Consider the following 16,631-nt stretch of genomic DNA (forward strand, 5'->3'; position numbering starts at 1 on the left):
AAAAAAGGACAGCATCTGTTAAACATAAAAACCAAACTTACCAAGCATAAAGAAAATTATATTTCTCAGTCATACACTTAAATATTCTCTGCAGATGTTTTTATTTCTTTAGGCAAATAATCCTCTACAAAGTAAAATCTAGCTTTTAAAAATATCATTTTAAAAGTTCATATCTGTAGGATAGTGAACTAAATTAACATCTTTTGTGGCCGTTTTTTTTTTATTCTAGATCGTTCAGAAAGAAATAAACCAGACCACCGTTCATCAGGGTGAGATTGTTTTTCTGTTTTTGTTCTTTTTATATTCTTCTATATTATACTAAAAAAAATTAAGAAACTGTAATTGAATGAAAATATTAAAAACATTAATTTTGCAGTTTAGATTTGCTCTGGTGATTAAAGTGTATAAAGGATCACATTGAGTCCTTTCAAATTTTCAAATAGGGTAAATATTTTATTGGTTCCATATGTACTCTCTCTTTCTTGCATTTATAATATTCTTTACGTAGGACTGAAAAACAAAAAAAGTGCTCTATAATATGCATGGCTTTAATAATTGTGAAAATGGAAAGAATTCTATTTTTTTTGTAACACAATGGGCAAATGTGCCCTTCAGCCCAGAAAATTTCTGTATCTCTAACTCTGTACATTTTATAAACTATGATTAAAAATTATTAATACTATATCATAAACTGTGAATGTAGCCATTGAAAGATGTAGGGACATTATGGAACTTAAAATGACTAGAATGTATTATTTTGTAGATTTATTTTTTTGTGTAATAAAGCATCTACAACGTGTCCTTGTAGAATAGAATAGTTTATTAATTTATTAGTCTTATGATCTTATCAATAAAATAAAAATACATAATTTTATTCTGGGATAAAATAATTAAAAGGAACCATAGTGATAAAATACATATGTGGTAATATAAGGAGTGCAAGTCCTTGTAGTTAAATACATATCCCTCATGTGAGACTATTTGTCTTTTTTATGTGTACAACTGTACAGAATATTAGTCTCTGCTCCATTTTAAGATACCTCTTGAAGATATTAGCACCCAGTCTGTAAATGTAAACAGTTCATAAATAAGGAAGAAAGAGATATGGTTCACTTGAAAATGGTTACAGTAATATATGGGTGATGGCAAATTGTATTTCATAAATTGATATTTCTCTATATTGATAAGTGTGTTTACCCATGGGTATCACTAATCAATTTATTGGCAAATGGAAAAAATTACTTTTTTATAATTATAAAGAAATATGAAAGGAGTATAATCTGATTTGATTACTGAGACAATGTTTTCTACCCTCCAAGTATTTTGTTTACTTTAAACTACTGAATGCTGAGCCCTTTAAGATATAATTGCTAAAAACCGTTACAGTTTTCCCACATTTCAAACTTGGAAATGTTTTTGACTGGGACAAGGTCATATGTAATTTAACTAAGGGCAATATGTGGCTTTAGGGCCATAGATTGCTCAACCCTATGTCTAATTTAATGTGCTGTAAGCATTGTTAGTATTTGTTTCTTTAACACAAGAAATATGCAGCAAGGAATTTAGTAATTACTTTACTTGACTCTTTTAGTTCATATCTTTACGTGACATGAAAGTTTTAATTGCCCTGCTTCTCATGTAAGATATTTTATAATTGCTCAAACTTAGTTGAAAATGTGCAGTAGGAAACTATCAAAGTTGAATTAAGCTTATAAAAATACATTACACTGAAGAGTATTGTGTTTATCAGGTATTCATATCAGTGGTGGGATTCAAATTTTTTTACTACCGGTTCTTTGGCCATGGTTTGATGGACGTGGCATGGCTTGGTGGGTGTGGCAGGGGAAGGATGTAAAATCTCAATTTCCTCCTGATCAGCTGGGATTCGGGAGGCAGAGAATTGATGGGGGCGGGGCCAATCAGAGGTGATATTTACCGGTTCTCCAAACTACTCAAACGTTTCTGCTACCGGTTCTCCAGAACTGGTCGGAACATGCTGAATACCACCTCTGATTCATATCCCTAACAGGTATGAAATGTGACAGCCCTGTGTCATATACTTTAGAACAGTGGTCCCCAACCTTTTCAGTTTGGAGGCTTGGTCGTGGAGGGGGGGAATGGTTCTTTGTGAGTGGCAGGCACATGCAAGCAAGCACAGGTCCTTTTGCTCAAATGATGGGAGCAGGCACCCACTGCTCACACAAATGGAGCTTCACACACAAGTGTGAGTGCCTACCGTTTGCACAAGTGGAGTAGCACGCACAAGTACCCACCACTCATACAGCCTGGTTCTGAATGGGCCAAGGTCTGGTAGTGGGCCCCAGTCCAGGGGTTGTGGGACCCTGCTTTACATGTCACTCCTATAATTTACAACAATTTATAAACTTCAGGTAAAAGGCACTTGAATATTCAGAGCTAAGAAATGCCACCGTAGAAAAGAAAGTTTTATGTGGATAAGTCAACTCTTTTTACTAGATTTTATATTTTATCAGTTTTAATTTCTAGTATAGCAGGTTTATTAAAGTCAGAAATGGTTTTAAAGATACAAATAAAACAGTAGCTTTGCTAACTGAACTTACCAAACTTAGTTGGCTTAATCTATCTGGAATCTTAATCTTTGAGAACATTTAATGAGCAGTTTCTAACACATCAGACATAAATATAATTACCATAATTTTTGGAGTATAAGATGGAGCATTTTTCCTCAAAAAAAGAAGCTGAAAATCTGGATGCATCTTATACAGCATTTTTTGTCTCCCGAAGCCCCACCCCTCACCAAAATGGCCATGCCTACCCTTATGGAGGCTTTCAGAGAGCTCCTGGGGGCTAGGGAGGGCAGAAATGAGCACAAAATGGGTCATTTTTGCCTTCCCAGCCCCTAGCAGTACTCTATAAGTCTCCATAAGGCTATGCATGCAAATTTTCTGACAAAAAATGGGCCCATTTTTGTGGAAAATGGACCTTTTTTTGGCCATTTTTGTCCCTCCCGGAGCACTCTGCAAACCCCCCCCCCAAGGCTATTCATGCCTTTAAAAAAAAAACCGGGCCTGTTTTTGTGAAAAACGGGCCGTTTTTGTGAGGTTTGCAGAGTGCAAAAACTTTTTTCCCCTTTTGGAAAGCTCGTTAACTGATTGATGAGAATTACATTGATCAAGTGCTGTGCCAGCAGAAACACCTACCTATCTACTGTATTTCTCTCTATCTCTATTTCCCTCTCTCTATCCCTCTACCTACCAACCTACACATACTCTCTCTCTCTCCTTACCTACCTACTGTATTTCTCTCTCTCTATTTCTCTCTCTCTATCCCTCTACCTACCTACCTACACTCACTCTCTCTCCCTACCTACCTACTATATTTCTCTATTTCTCTCTGTCCCTCTACCTACCTACATACCTACCTACCTACCTACCTACCTATACTCTCTCCCTACCTACTGTATTTCTCTCTCTCTCTCTCTCTCTCTCCCCCTTTATCTACCTACCTACCTACCTAACCTAACTTAACTACTCTCTCTACCTATCTACTGTATTTCTCTCTCTCTCTCTATCTACCAACCTATCTACTCTCTCTCTCTCCCTACCTATGTACTGTATTTCTCTCTATCTCTTTCTATTTCTCTCTCTCTATCCCTCTACCTATCTACCTACCGACATACTTTTTCCAGTGGAAGAGAGGGAGGGGTTACGTGTGGGTATTCTCAAAGCCTGATTGGTCCAAAGACTGAGAGAAAACTTCTTAAATGCCCCTTCCTTCTCCTTATCTCCCAGTTTCCTCTCAGTCTTTTGGTCCAAGCACTGTTGAGAATTTTAGGTAGGAATTGAATTATTTAATTGGATACGTGTAATTCGAATTATTGGAGACTCTAAAATTTTAAATTTCCAAATTTACTGCTGTGGCCCAAGGGACAGTCTTTTCTGCCCTGTGCTGTCAGGGAGAGCCCCGTGGGGCATTGCCACTCCCTCTCCATGGGCCTGGAGCTCTTCTCCATATCCCCGGGCCAGTGGGGGTGACAGGCTCCGAAGCGCAGATTCGGGAACTTCTTTGGAAAGTGGACAGCGAAATTGAACATTTTTGACTTGCCGGCGCTTGCGAGGAGTGTGCGAAGAGTCTGCACAGGCGCTGCATTTAATTTGGATGGCTGCCGTCTTCCACACTGCACCAGACATCGAGGGCACCGTGAAGCTAAAGACTAAGGCAGACAAGCTTTGGTGCCGGGGTTTCTGAGCCAGGAGAGCCCATTTCAGCGAGGAGCCCGGCTGTACCATTTGACAGCCAGTCGCGGCTGCCATTAGATCGCACCAAGCGCTCGGGAGTTCTGTCGGCCATTTTGGGTGCCACGTGCGGAAGGCCGCTAATGGCCATGTGGGCACTAGAGGAGCCTCAGACCGGAGAGGCTGGATTCATCACAGCCCTCAAAAGCTCCCGAAGATCCAGGCTCCAGCGGGGCCTACAGAGGCCTTATCAAATACATGAGTGGGGCGATGGAGGCGAGACCAGAAGTTTCCCAAGGCCCTGCGGCCTCTATGGCAGCTGCGGAGGACCAAGGCCTAGGTTCCAAGACAAGGGTGTTGCAGCCAAACCCATGGCGTCTCAGCGCCCCTCTAGGGCTGTAACCAGGGAGGAGGCAAGGAGGCAGAAGGCCCTGGAGAAGATCTTTGCCAGGGCCGAGAAGCAGGCCCAAACAACTAGGCTTAGATCAAACTGCAGGTCTAGTTCCCCAGTCAGGCCCTCCTATATTCAATCAGCCTCTCCCAAGGGCTTCAGCCCGTCCTCTCCTTCGGTCTCCCCATCCAGATCTTCCAGATCTCACGTTTATTCCAGACAAGGGGTGTCACCTTCCCCTTCTGTTTTCCCCAATCCTGCAAGTGGGGTGGCGGTGGACCCTTTGGAGGGTACCTCTAGAACACACCAGCCTTCATGCAGATTAGCTCCACAGGATCCAGGATCCTCTCATGAGGAGCTAGAGGAACTGGAACACCTCCCTGAGAACATTAAGAAGCTCATCTCTGCAGCCACCACCCGGGCATCGCTCAGAAGGACAGGAGTTTCCATTCTTATAGAACTCAGGGCGGCCATAGCCTACAACATCATAGGGCTCCCTCTCCATCCATGGTCAGTGAGGGATCCACTGGGATTGTCCTGGGGGAGGACAATCTCCAGGACATGGGTTTCTCAGAGGATGAGGACTCTGTTTCTCCTAACCCCTCTTCTTCCACGGGCCTTTTTTCCCCGGCAGTGATCAAGACCCTATTGCACAAGGCCAGGAAGACCACCAAGATTGGGACTGGGGATCCGACAGTTCCCCCACCTAGAGACCCAGATATGGCCATGTTTTCCAACACAGCCAGGAGATCCTGGCTCCTCTTCTGTTTATGGAACTGGTTAAAAACCAGTGGGCTCACCCCTCCAATTTTTCTAACCCGGGGAGCAATGACCGGCACTTCTACAATTAGAGCAGGCCTTCGCTCAGGCCCTCCAATTACCATCTATTGACACACCCATTGCAGCCTTGGTTTCCTCATCTCCGGTGGTCTCTGGGGACGCTGCGGATAAGATGAAACCGGAGGACAAGCAGGTGGAACTTACCTTGCGTAAGAATTTCAATGCTTCCGCCTGGGCCGTAAAGTCCATGGCGGCGGCCTCATATTTTAACCGCACAGTGATGTGGCTCCGCCAGCTCCAGGATTGCATTCCGTTCCAGGGCAAGCGACTCCATCAGGATATTACTAAAATAATGGCTGCCGCCCAATTTTCTGCTGATGCGCCCCTGGACGAGGTCAAATTCACCCCCAGCGCCTTGGTCACTTCGGTTACATCCCGTCGTCTGCTGTGGTTGCGTAACTGGTAGATGGACAATAAGGTGAAATGGAATCTAGCTGCCGCCCCTTTCACCGATCCCAAGCTTTTTGGGGAGGCCCTCGACCCCCTCTTGGTCGAGAATAAAGACAAGAAGGTTCTCCCTTCTAACGCCAAAAAGACTAAGGCCCGCACTCACCCTTATCGCAGACCTTCGTAAAGGGCCCCTGATTATGACCACCAGCAATGGTACCAGTCGTTCAGGTCAGACAGGCAGTACCCACGGCAGGCTTATCAGGACTGTAACAGGTTCCAACACCAGTCTAGGCAGCCCTTTTGAGAAAGAGGCGGTCATCCTTTCCACAGGGGAAGTGACTTAAACCCGAGCCTTCCCATAGGTGGCCGTCTGTCCCACTATGCAGATCATTGGGACGAGATTACCTCGGACGTCTGGGTCAGATCCACAGTCCATCACGGTCTGAGACTGGAGTTCCTCTCCACACACCCTGATCTCTTCAGGTCGTTCCCACCATCGAGGTGCTTGGATCGCCGCCGCCTGATGGATCTGGCCGTAAAACATCTTCTCGACATCCAGGCGGTGGAGGCGGTCCCTCCTATGGAACGAGATCAGGGCTACTACTCCAACCTGTTTGTGGTCCCGAAGAGTTCGGGGGGCTGGAGGGCGATTCTGAATCTCAAATGCCTGAACCGCTTCCTGATCTACAGGTGCTTCAAGATGTCCTCCCTCAAGTCAATTCTGCAGGGCATTCGAGGGGGGACCTCTTGGCATCAGTAGACCTAACAGAGGCCTACCTTCACATCCCAATCATGCCGGCTCATCGCAGGTACCTAAGGTTTTCACAAGGGGACCTTCATTATCAATACAGGGCCCTCCCCTTCAGCCTGGCGTCAGCACATTCATAAATATCTTGGTGGCTCACCTAAGAACTATCCCGGTGAGACTCCAATGCTACCTAGATGATGTCCTAGTTCAGGCAGGGTCCCCTCCGCAGGCAGTGGCAGATCTTCAGCTCACCATTCAGTACCTTGTAATTGTAAAGATAGAGTAGCTCTTTAAAACAGGGTTAGATAATGTTTCTGATAGGGTTTGACACACCCTTAAAAATGGTTTCTACCCCCTGAAAGTTACATACATGTTCAATGACAGTTATAATACTGGGAGTAAGACAAATAGTCCAGCCTTTCTGGAGTGGGTTGCAAGAGAGTTTGAAGAGCCATTTCTTAATACACATTTAAAGTATTTTAAAGGATGAGAATCGCCATAATCTCCCTTTTCTCAAGGGGAGTAAAATAATGTAGCATCATTTTAGTCTAAAAGGTTTCTGAATGCCTTAAATATTGCCCTGTACGTACTGGAAGTATTTTGAGCTAGTCACTTTTTCTCAGCCCAACCCATCTCACAGGATTTTTGTTGTGGAGAAAATAGAAGAAGGAAGGAATATTAGATATGCTTACCACCTTGAGTTGTTTGTAAAAAATACTAAAAGTGGATTACAAATAAATAAAATAAAAATACGCAAACATTGAGGTAAATATTGGTCAGCACTTAAAAATATGATTGCATTTCATGAGTATATCACAGGTTAAGATATAAGAGAGTTGTGTTAGGATATAAACAAGTATTGTTTTCTTCAATGTAATGTAGTAGAAATGTAATTAGAGACAGAATAACATTAAACATTTTGTTACTATGTCAGTGCACGCTATATTACTGCATTTGGAAAGACATGTTTAGAAGAGGTGTGGTTGTATCACACTAGAATTCATAAATGGCCACTCTTCAAAATGTATAGAGGGTGTAACTCAATTGAGTCATGGAGAATTTGGAACAAGCTGTTACTGAGCAGAAAGATAATGGTTTTGTAGATGAGATTCTTCCTTTTATAAAGATTTGATCATTTAAAATTATCTGTAGTACAAAATATTAAAAAAAACCCAGTGGGAATGAGTTCTCTGGATCTTAAACGCTTAAAGTGGGAAGTCTTAAGTATTAAAATTGTTTAGATTCTGATCCACAAAGTTTTTTTCCAAACACATTTATTTTATAGCATTAATGCTTTAAGAATAAATCTGTTGCTATCCACTTTTGTTGTATTGGACCTCACAATGATTTGATTTAATTTAATTTAATGTTTTTATCCTACTGCTATACAGTGTTGAAATATACGATTTGTGCCTTAGTTTTATGTTGAAACCCCAAACTAATTTGTCCATTTGGGAAAGTTACCATTTAAGAACAAAACTAAGGTGAAGGATAATTCATCATTAATATTATCATAGTAATGGTTTGAAATGGGAAATAGCTGAAGATCCAGAAAACAAGTCAGTGATTCACTCTTATGCGAGATAATAGACTCATGGGATTTTTAACCTCTTCTGTTATTATAAGAGCAACTCCAGATGCTCTCATGATGTTTTTTTTTCTCCTGTATTTTGGTTTGTACTTGGGAATTAAGAGATTAGATAATTGCAACAGTGATGAACATGTGTTGTTGTTGACAACAGGTGGCAAAAAATTACAGGTCCTTTTGTAAGCACCTTTTTAGAAACAACCTCTATAACATTTGATAGATTTTATAATGCCTATAAAAATTATTTTTCCCACTTTAGAAGTTTCTACAAAAATATTCTCTCTTCTCAGTTCTCTGTATTTTCCTTAAGAAGAGAAGGGGTTGTTTGTTCCTACTCAGAGCAGGAATCTTCAAAATTATAGCAGAAAACTCACCCAATCCACGAGGGATGCTCTATTGTTTGCCTTCACTTCTGGAGTTACTTATTAAGTCACCTCAGATTTTTTTTAAAAAAGGTTAGAAGCTGTAAAGTGAGAAGGGTTGCCTCTCTTTTTCTCTCTTGAAACTTGAAAGGATCAGTAGGGTTGTGCATTCAGAGCATTGAATAGGAAAATAGGAAGTAAAAAGTAAAAAAAAATGTTCTACTACAACTTCTAGACCTATTGCCTCTCATTCTTGGGTAATGTATAACTTCCTGTATTATTCTCCCTCATAGAATATGCATTAATCTGTTTGTAGTTAGACTTCATTACTGAAGCACAATAAAATTATATAGATGAATTTAGTTGAAGAATGAAGCTTTCAGATCTTTAGGGTATATGAAATATATTTCAGGATAAAAAGATAGAAAAGGAAAGAGAATAATATGTCAATTAGCATTGTGCTATGTGGATTTCAGCCACCAGAAATATTAACATCCTGCCTGTGCTGCCCAGAAATTTTTGAAATAACTTTTCATAGATATTTTTCAATAATTATGTGCAATCTATTGCTTTAACAGTAACCAGAGAAACGAAATGTTTGTGGCGATGGCTGTTTTATTGTTTATACTTTTCTAGGGTTGACTTTTGTTTTTTATTTTTGCTAAAGTTTAGCATGCAGTAGATTAAGCTATACAGATTAAAACAATAGAACATAAAATAGATTCTATTACTTTTTATATAAAATTACTTTCTCTAGTTATCAGCCTCTTGAAGAGTTAAGGTCTGAGTGAATAGAATGAAGGATTCTATTTTAGTTAATAATTGTACCGAAGTTTTCAATAAACATAGTTAAAACTAACTAGAAGATAAAAATGATCAGAAAGTGCAGAAAAATAAAAAGAGAAAACAAAAATAAAAAGTGGTTTTCAACCTTCAAAACATTGACATAAACTAATGTACTAACTTTTCCATCTATTTTAATGTTACAAATAAAAAACAGCCCTCCTCATAGCCAAACTTTATCTAAACAGAATTCACAAATCATCCTCTTTTCAATCATAGTTCATCAAAAAGAGTTTTAAGAGTTACCAGAAATATCAAACAAGGTTTATCCCTGAACAAATGGTTGAACTTTACATTCGTCCTTTTTATTGTTGATAATCTTGATCTAGAAATTTAAGCTGCTGGAAATAATTGATTTGGAGCACAAGAATTTGCCTGTATGTGATGATTTTCATTGTCCTAAATTGGTTTCTAGATTTTGGAATATATAGTCCAAATATAGGAAAATAATATATTTTACCAATATACATTTGGGGGGGGGGGAATCCCAGGGTGAAACAAAATAAAAGAAATAAAAAACCCATCATATATTGTATGCAAAAATGTTTATAAATTTCAAGGATAATACAATAAAGGACAAAATGAATGAGTTCAACTAGCATATTAAATTGTGGTTGACTTAAACAGGTTTATATTAAGTTGGATTAGCCACAAATTATGAAAACTGAGTTCTCACAATAGTAAAACATAATCAATCAATCCATACTACAACTTCATACAGTATAGAGTGTATACCAAGCAGTGTTAGTACTAAAAGCATCATTTCTGCCCCTTTCTGTATTTTAGCACATAGAAACAATTGCCACGATACAAATACCAATATCCTGAAATAACTGATAAATTGGTAAACAACTGAATGTTTTCCTGTGGGTATGTGGCAGTCCCTGTAGTTCTCCTTTCCATAATTGGTTTCAGCCAATCAGTGAAGAAGGAAAAAATTACAATTTTTTTGCAAATCTGCTCATATGCAATGATGTCTAATATATGTAGTCCTTGACTTACAATCATAGTCGAGCCCAAAATATCCATTGCTAAGCAAGGAATTGTTAAGTGAAATTTCACTTTTTAAACAATCTTTCTTGCCACAGTTGTTATGTGAATCACTCTAATTGTTAAGTTAGAAACTTAAGTTAAATGAGTCTGGCTTCCCCATTGACTGTTTGTCAGAAGGTCACAAAAGATGATCATATGACCCTGGGACATGGCAACCGTCATAAATGCACGCTTTACTAGATGATCTATATTTTTGTATAATGTGTAATTGTATTTTTTGTTCCACTTTTCATTTTTTAAGCCAAGGTCCCTTGTCATCTATTAAAGCAGCAATCAAGAGAAGTAAGTAGATTTTTAATCTGTTATATCTATCTGATGAATGCCGAAGAGATGAACAAATGTTTATTAATATTTTCATTAAATAGACTGCTGGTGCTTTGGTTTTTAGTGTTGTTTGTAAGTTGCTTTACCATTGAAAATAAATTATGTTTCTTTCCTGCACTTTCTTGTAGATATTGCAAATTCCAGGATTGATTATCATCATTATACATGACCTGATTCTTGTTGTTTCGTTTAACAGATAAATTTGTTTCTTTTTGAGCTCTTCTAAACAGAATTCATGTAATTTATCAAAATTATGTAAATTACATCCAATGTATTTTGATTAAAAATAAATGGGTTAAATTATTCAGATCAGTTGTTTGCCTTCTCACCCAACATACCTGTTTAAAGAAAAAATGTTGATAAGTCCTTAAATATATTTCTTTGTTATTTACTCATTTTATGAAACAAGAAGATGCTAGAACTTGTATTTGTCATGTCTTCTCTCCAACAAGTTTTGGAGAAAGATATCAGAATTTCTATTTTATATTATCTGCACTTTAATAGAGCATTTGATTTCTATTCTGTAGTTAAGCTGAACAAAGTTGGTTGAACGTGTCACTACCATAAATTAAAATATGACTTTGGATTATGAGGAAATTTATAGTTAATCCAAAACAAGTTTTTTCAAAAATTCTCTTTGTAAAGGAAGAAAAAAAACAATTGTAAAACTTGTTATGGCTTGTTATTGTAATGCTAAGTTATGATTTAATGTTAATTCTGAACCAAAGTTAAAAGCAGGCTGATAGAGGTATTACATGATCCCACCTGATCTGGAATCCACAGGAAAAGAACCTGGTTCTTGCTTCTTCTGTCTAATAAATGTCAATATTCATTTTTTTGTTTAGATGAGCCTTTAACCATGTCATTGTATTTAGTGGTTGTAAATTATACTGTGATATAGCATAGTGGGATATTATTAGCATTCATTGGATTTTAGAGTTATTTGAATAGCTGAAAGATTTGTTTATTTCTGGTGTTTTACGTCATTTCAGTCAGTACAGATCTAAGCAGCTTACAATATCAACAGCTTATGTTATAAGAAAATAAATATGTTTATTTATAAAGCAACAGCTTATGTAATAGCAACAGCAAATGAATAAACATTAATTGATAACCATAACAATAACACACATGCTATCTTATAATCAGTCAAGAATTGTATACTTTATTAATAGTGCCACCATTGTTCACCACAGGCACAATTATCTCTTACTCAGGGTTGTAAAGATCCAGGCACAAATCATATATATTATGAAAAGGTGTTCTCCAACACACACACCCCGGGAACCTTTTGGATGCCAGGGACTGGTTCCATGAAGGGTGGTTTTTCAGTAGATTGGATGGGGCTGGTTTCACATGCTGTCTGATTGGTGACCCTTTTTCTATTCAACAGAGCCCCTGCAAAAAATGCTTGCTTTTGAGTGTCTTCCCATTATATTTCATATGTGTTGGACCTCTGAGCATATGTTCTCTGCATGAATGCTTTAGTTGGGATAGCTTGGTTCTATCATCCAACAGATAACCAGGCTTCCAGCCATGAGGACTTTAAAAGTGATACGTAGCACTTGAGAGATGTGGCATGCTGAACTGCAAGCAGAAACAGAATGGCATCCACTGTAGCTGCTACAATAATTGATGCTATAGAACAGTTTGTAATTCCTTTAGCCAAAATTTGCATCAGTTGTAGTCTTGGGATGATCTTCAAGGGCAGTCCCATGTAGAATATATAATAATATTCCAATAGTGAAATGATGGGGTGAGCAACTGTTGCCTGTACTTCTGGCTCCAGATAGAGTAGCACCTGGCAGGCTAGCTGCAGCTGGATAACTAAGGCTACCCCTGAGTACAGGTTTCACCAGCTATTCCAGCAGCAGCTGAGAGTTTCAGAGGACCCACAAATTATGCACTAGCTCTTTTTAGGGGAGCACAGCTACATATCTACTCCAGGCCACTTGAGAGATGTTGCATGCTGATCTGTTGTCTGAAAAGTCACGTACTGTCTGACAAGGGCAACTTTCCTGCTATTATTTGCATTGTAATAACTGAAAATATATTTGACATAGTATGACTATATTAATTCAGGCTTAATGATAAATTATTTGTAATGTTCTAGATAATATAAATAGGTGGCAGACTAAATTGACTCTGATAAACGAATACTGTTTCACTGTCTTCTCATCCCTTCACCCTTAAGCATTTTTGTCAAATTCTCACATTCTTTTACTTCAAACTAACATGGTTGCTTGTATGGAATTGTCATATATATAAATACAATTTTACTAAAACACTTTTCATATTTCCTCTAACCATTTTTCCAATTTTCCAATCAAAGTAACTTTTCCCCAACTTTTGGAGAGGGGGGAAGCATTAAATTAAAGAGAAGAACCAAAGTTTCTAAAGATCAGAGTTTTTTTCAGAAGATATTTTTAGGACACTGTTAATTTCTGTACATTTGTCTTGTTTAGTCCCACTGAACGCACTGATTCTGTGAGCATATGTACAGATGAACATTTGTGCAAATTTGTTGTATCCCTCCCTATATACTTGTTTCTTTTTCATTAGTATAGAAGGAATGTTTTCCTTTATATATAGTTTATCTACAAACAAGTATTTACTTGCTTGCTCACTTCCTCTGTAGTTGCAAATAATACACAATTATTTCCAATGAAATCTTTAGCAAGACATTTCATGAGATTATGTAAAACATTCTACCTCTTCCCAGTATGCAGTAGTTAAGATAGTATGTGAGATACTGGTGAGTGTGTATGTATGTATGTATGTATGTATGTATGTATATGTATACACACACACACACACACACACACACACACACACACACACTCACTCACCAGTATCTCACATACTATCTTAACCTGTGCTGTATTGCATCTTAGGCACAGGTTCCAATCCCAGTGAACTTCCTCCCATATTTGGGCATACCAGGGGTTGTGACTTAAAATATATATATATATATATTTAAAGCACAGGTTCCAATCCCAGTAAGGGTATGGCTAGCTGATGAGAGCTAAATAGCTTGAAATAGATCTATACTAGTCTCCCTTTATTTATTTATCAGCACAAATACAACACACACACACACACATATATGTGTGAGTGTGTATGTATATGTGTGTGTATGTATGTATGTATGTATTTTGTGTCACAACCCCTGGTATGCCCAAATATACATATCATATGCACACATGCATGCATACAGGCATACAAGCATATTTTTATTTATTTATTATTTACTACATTTTATGCTGCCTATGTCTCATCTACAAGGTGACTTTGTGCCACTCTGGAATATTATTATGATTAGCTGGTAGCTTTTACAAAAGGATGCACACAATTATTGTATGCATGCTTACAATATTTTTGTTTGGAAAGGTGAATAGGGAAGGAAATGTAAGGCAGTGCCTGAGTTAGGAACATGTTTTGTTCCTAATTGTTTTTAACCTGCATTTCTTTTTAAGTTGAACTGCCTATTACTACAAATGGACTGCCTATTACTAAAACTGACAGATTGAGTTCCATCCTTGAGCTGATGAAGCATTGAAGTTGTGCAGTGCTTTCTGGAATTGTTGAATTGTTGGCTATATATTAAACACATGTGGCTTCAGTGATACCTGAAATGATTGCACAGCTTCAGTGCTTTGTGGGTTCAAGGAAGGCAGTGCTGTTCACCATTTATAGTAATAGGCAGCCCATTTGTATCTAGGGGTTGCCTTTAAGTTGGACGTTCTTAAACTGGACATTGTATACATGTAAAAGAAATTGTTTAGCATTTATTAGGTTTCAGTGAGTATGGTTCCATAGCCCTGGGGGAAAAATAACATTATTATATGTCATCGAATTAGATAAGGTATACCAGGAGATTTTGAATGACTTAATGTTCCTAAGGCTGAACAGGACTTGAAGGTGGATCTCCCTACACCCAGCATAACAATCTAACGCCCCAGAGATCCTTATCTCACTGCCAGAAAGCTTTTTAAACTCAAGAAATTCTCTAAAGCAATTTCAGTTTAAGACCGCATGACTAAAATGAAAAAGGAGATTTTGTTTACAAGCAGAAATTATTTATGCATGGATCTTGACTGAAAATTTTCTTTAAGATTCCTTATGTGCAGATTTATAGGAAGCATAGTGAGCAGAGATGGGTTCCTATGGTTGGACCGGTTTGGCCAAACTGGTAGTGGTTTGTCTGCCTGGGTCGCTGGAACTGGCAGCAACCCAGGCCTGCTACGCCTCTGAACCGGTTCCCCGGTCGGCGTGGCATGTTTTTTTAATGTTCTGTGCATGTGCAGACCTATTTACGGGCAAGTGTGCATGCATGCAGAGCGCGCGTCTGGCACACGTGCAAAATTGCATGTGCACCAAACCGGCAGAAATGCCAGCAGCAACCCACCCCTGACAGTGAGCCTTTATCTTTTAAATGCAGTGATAGATTATGATAATAACAAGAGAAAAATTGTATTTCTCAAAGTTAAATCTGTTTATCTGAATGTCCAAAACCCCAGAGAGCCAACACAACCCACCTGGTCTCTTAGGCAACACATCTACAAGTACTCAAAGACTAGTACTCAGTTTACTATATCACTCTTTCCCTATTTTACTGCAGCTTTACTACAACTACTACACAGTTTCTCTATGTAAGCCCTACTTCTGAAGAACAGTAACTCTTCTATTTGCTTTAGGCTGCTGCAGGCTGTTTTAGTTTCCCAAGCGAGCACCAACCATCTTCCCACTGATTTCCACGCCAACACCACCATAATGAGCTATGTCTCTGCTCAGCTTTTATTGCGACACTTTGCTGGGCTATAGGTGCTGGCTAATTTGCAGGCAGCCTGTCCTCTGACACTGAAAAAGACTATAAAAGGAGCATGTGTTTTTCCCTGAAAAAGTCATTAATAAGGAAACATGAACATTTGTTGCAAAATTGATATTTACCGTACTAAGACAGAGAAATCAAAACAATGTTTTGCCATTGTAGAACATAGAAGTTTTGAGTAATTCTACTATCTTCAATTAATATACGTGTTGAAGAGTCAGGGGGAAAAAGTACCAACACCTTCAAAATAAGGAAATTGTTTAATTCTGTTGTATAAATAGATACGTATGAAGCTGCTGGTTATTTCCCCCCCTCCTTTTTAAAACCAAATTTGAATTTTAAAACTGGCATTTAAAACACTGCCAGAGTTCATTTGTGGGGGAAACCTACTATGATACCCTTATCTGACTAACAAAGACAGTCTAATGGATCTTTACTGTTCATCTGGTTTGTTCTTTTTTCTCTTTCTTTATCTTCTTCTGTAACCCTTCTTTTTCTCCTTTAGCACTCATGAATAGTGCACCTCAAATATGCCCCGTAGAAGAGGTATGTCTTTCCTCACTTCCCCACCTGGTGCTTTGCTTCTATAAATTTTAAATGGTGCAATTAGAATAATTTGCTGCTGCTTAATCAAACAAGAGTTTCTGCTAAATCATGTTATCTGGAGAATATTCCTCCTAATTTGCTATTGTTTAATTATATACGATGATGATTTCATTCAAATAAAGCTTCAGTTATTTAATAAGATTTATAATGAGAAAATCTAAAGTTAAGTCATTTTACATAAGGAATGTACTCTAATATAACTACCTAACATAAGCTTTAATTTTTTTATTAGTAGTACTATTGCTTGAATCTTACTGAGGTTATGCTTGGAATTATGGTATTACTTACTGGAATTCCCAGTCTACTTTTCGCTTGCACAGACATGAAATGGGGGGTCTCAGAAAAGTAGAACAAATTGATAGATCCAATCACATATTCTTTTGGTTAACATAGTATGCTAAGTCAAATTTGATGAATATATATGATGATGAATGTAGTAAA

General features: G+C 38.3%; 1 protein-coding gene across 2 annotated transcripts in view; it reads left to right on the forward strand.

The window, feature by feature from the left end:
* Positions 1-16,631, forward strand: part of SH3D19 (SH3 domain containing 19) — a 61,630-nt gene that overhangs the window by 15,657 nt on the left and 29,342 nt on the right. The window contains exons 2-4 of one of the 2 annotated variants that reach the window (XM_014068530.2): positions 230-269; positions 10,671-10,711; positions 16,090-16,130. In XM_014068530.2, coding sequence (XP_013924005.2) covers positions 16,115-16,130 — 16 coding nt within the window. In that variant the 5' untranslated portion in view covers positions 230-269; positions 10,671-10,711; positions 16,090-16,114. The remainder of the gene's footprint in view (positions 1-229; positions 270-10,670; positions 10,712-16,089; positions 16,131-16,631) is intronic. The other variant, XM_014068522.2, reaches the window with a different exon arrangement.

The sequence above is a fragment of the Thamnophis sirtalis genome, unplaced genomic scaffold (genome assembly GCF_051295495.1).
Source record: "Thamnophis sirtalis isolate CommonGarterSnake01/CBP01778 unplaced genomic scaffold, rThaSir2_p1.2 scaffold_10, whole genome shotgun sequence".
NCBI classification, from domain to species: Eukaryota; Metazoa; Chordata; class Lepidosauria; order Squamata; family Natricidae; genus Thamnophis; species Thamnophis sirtalis.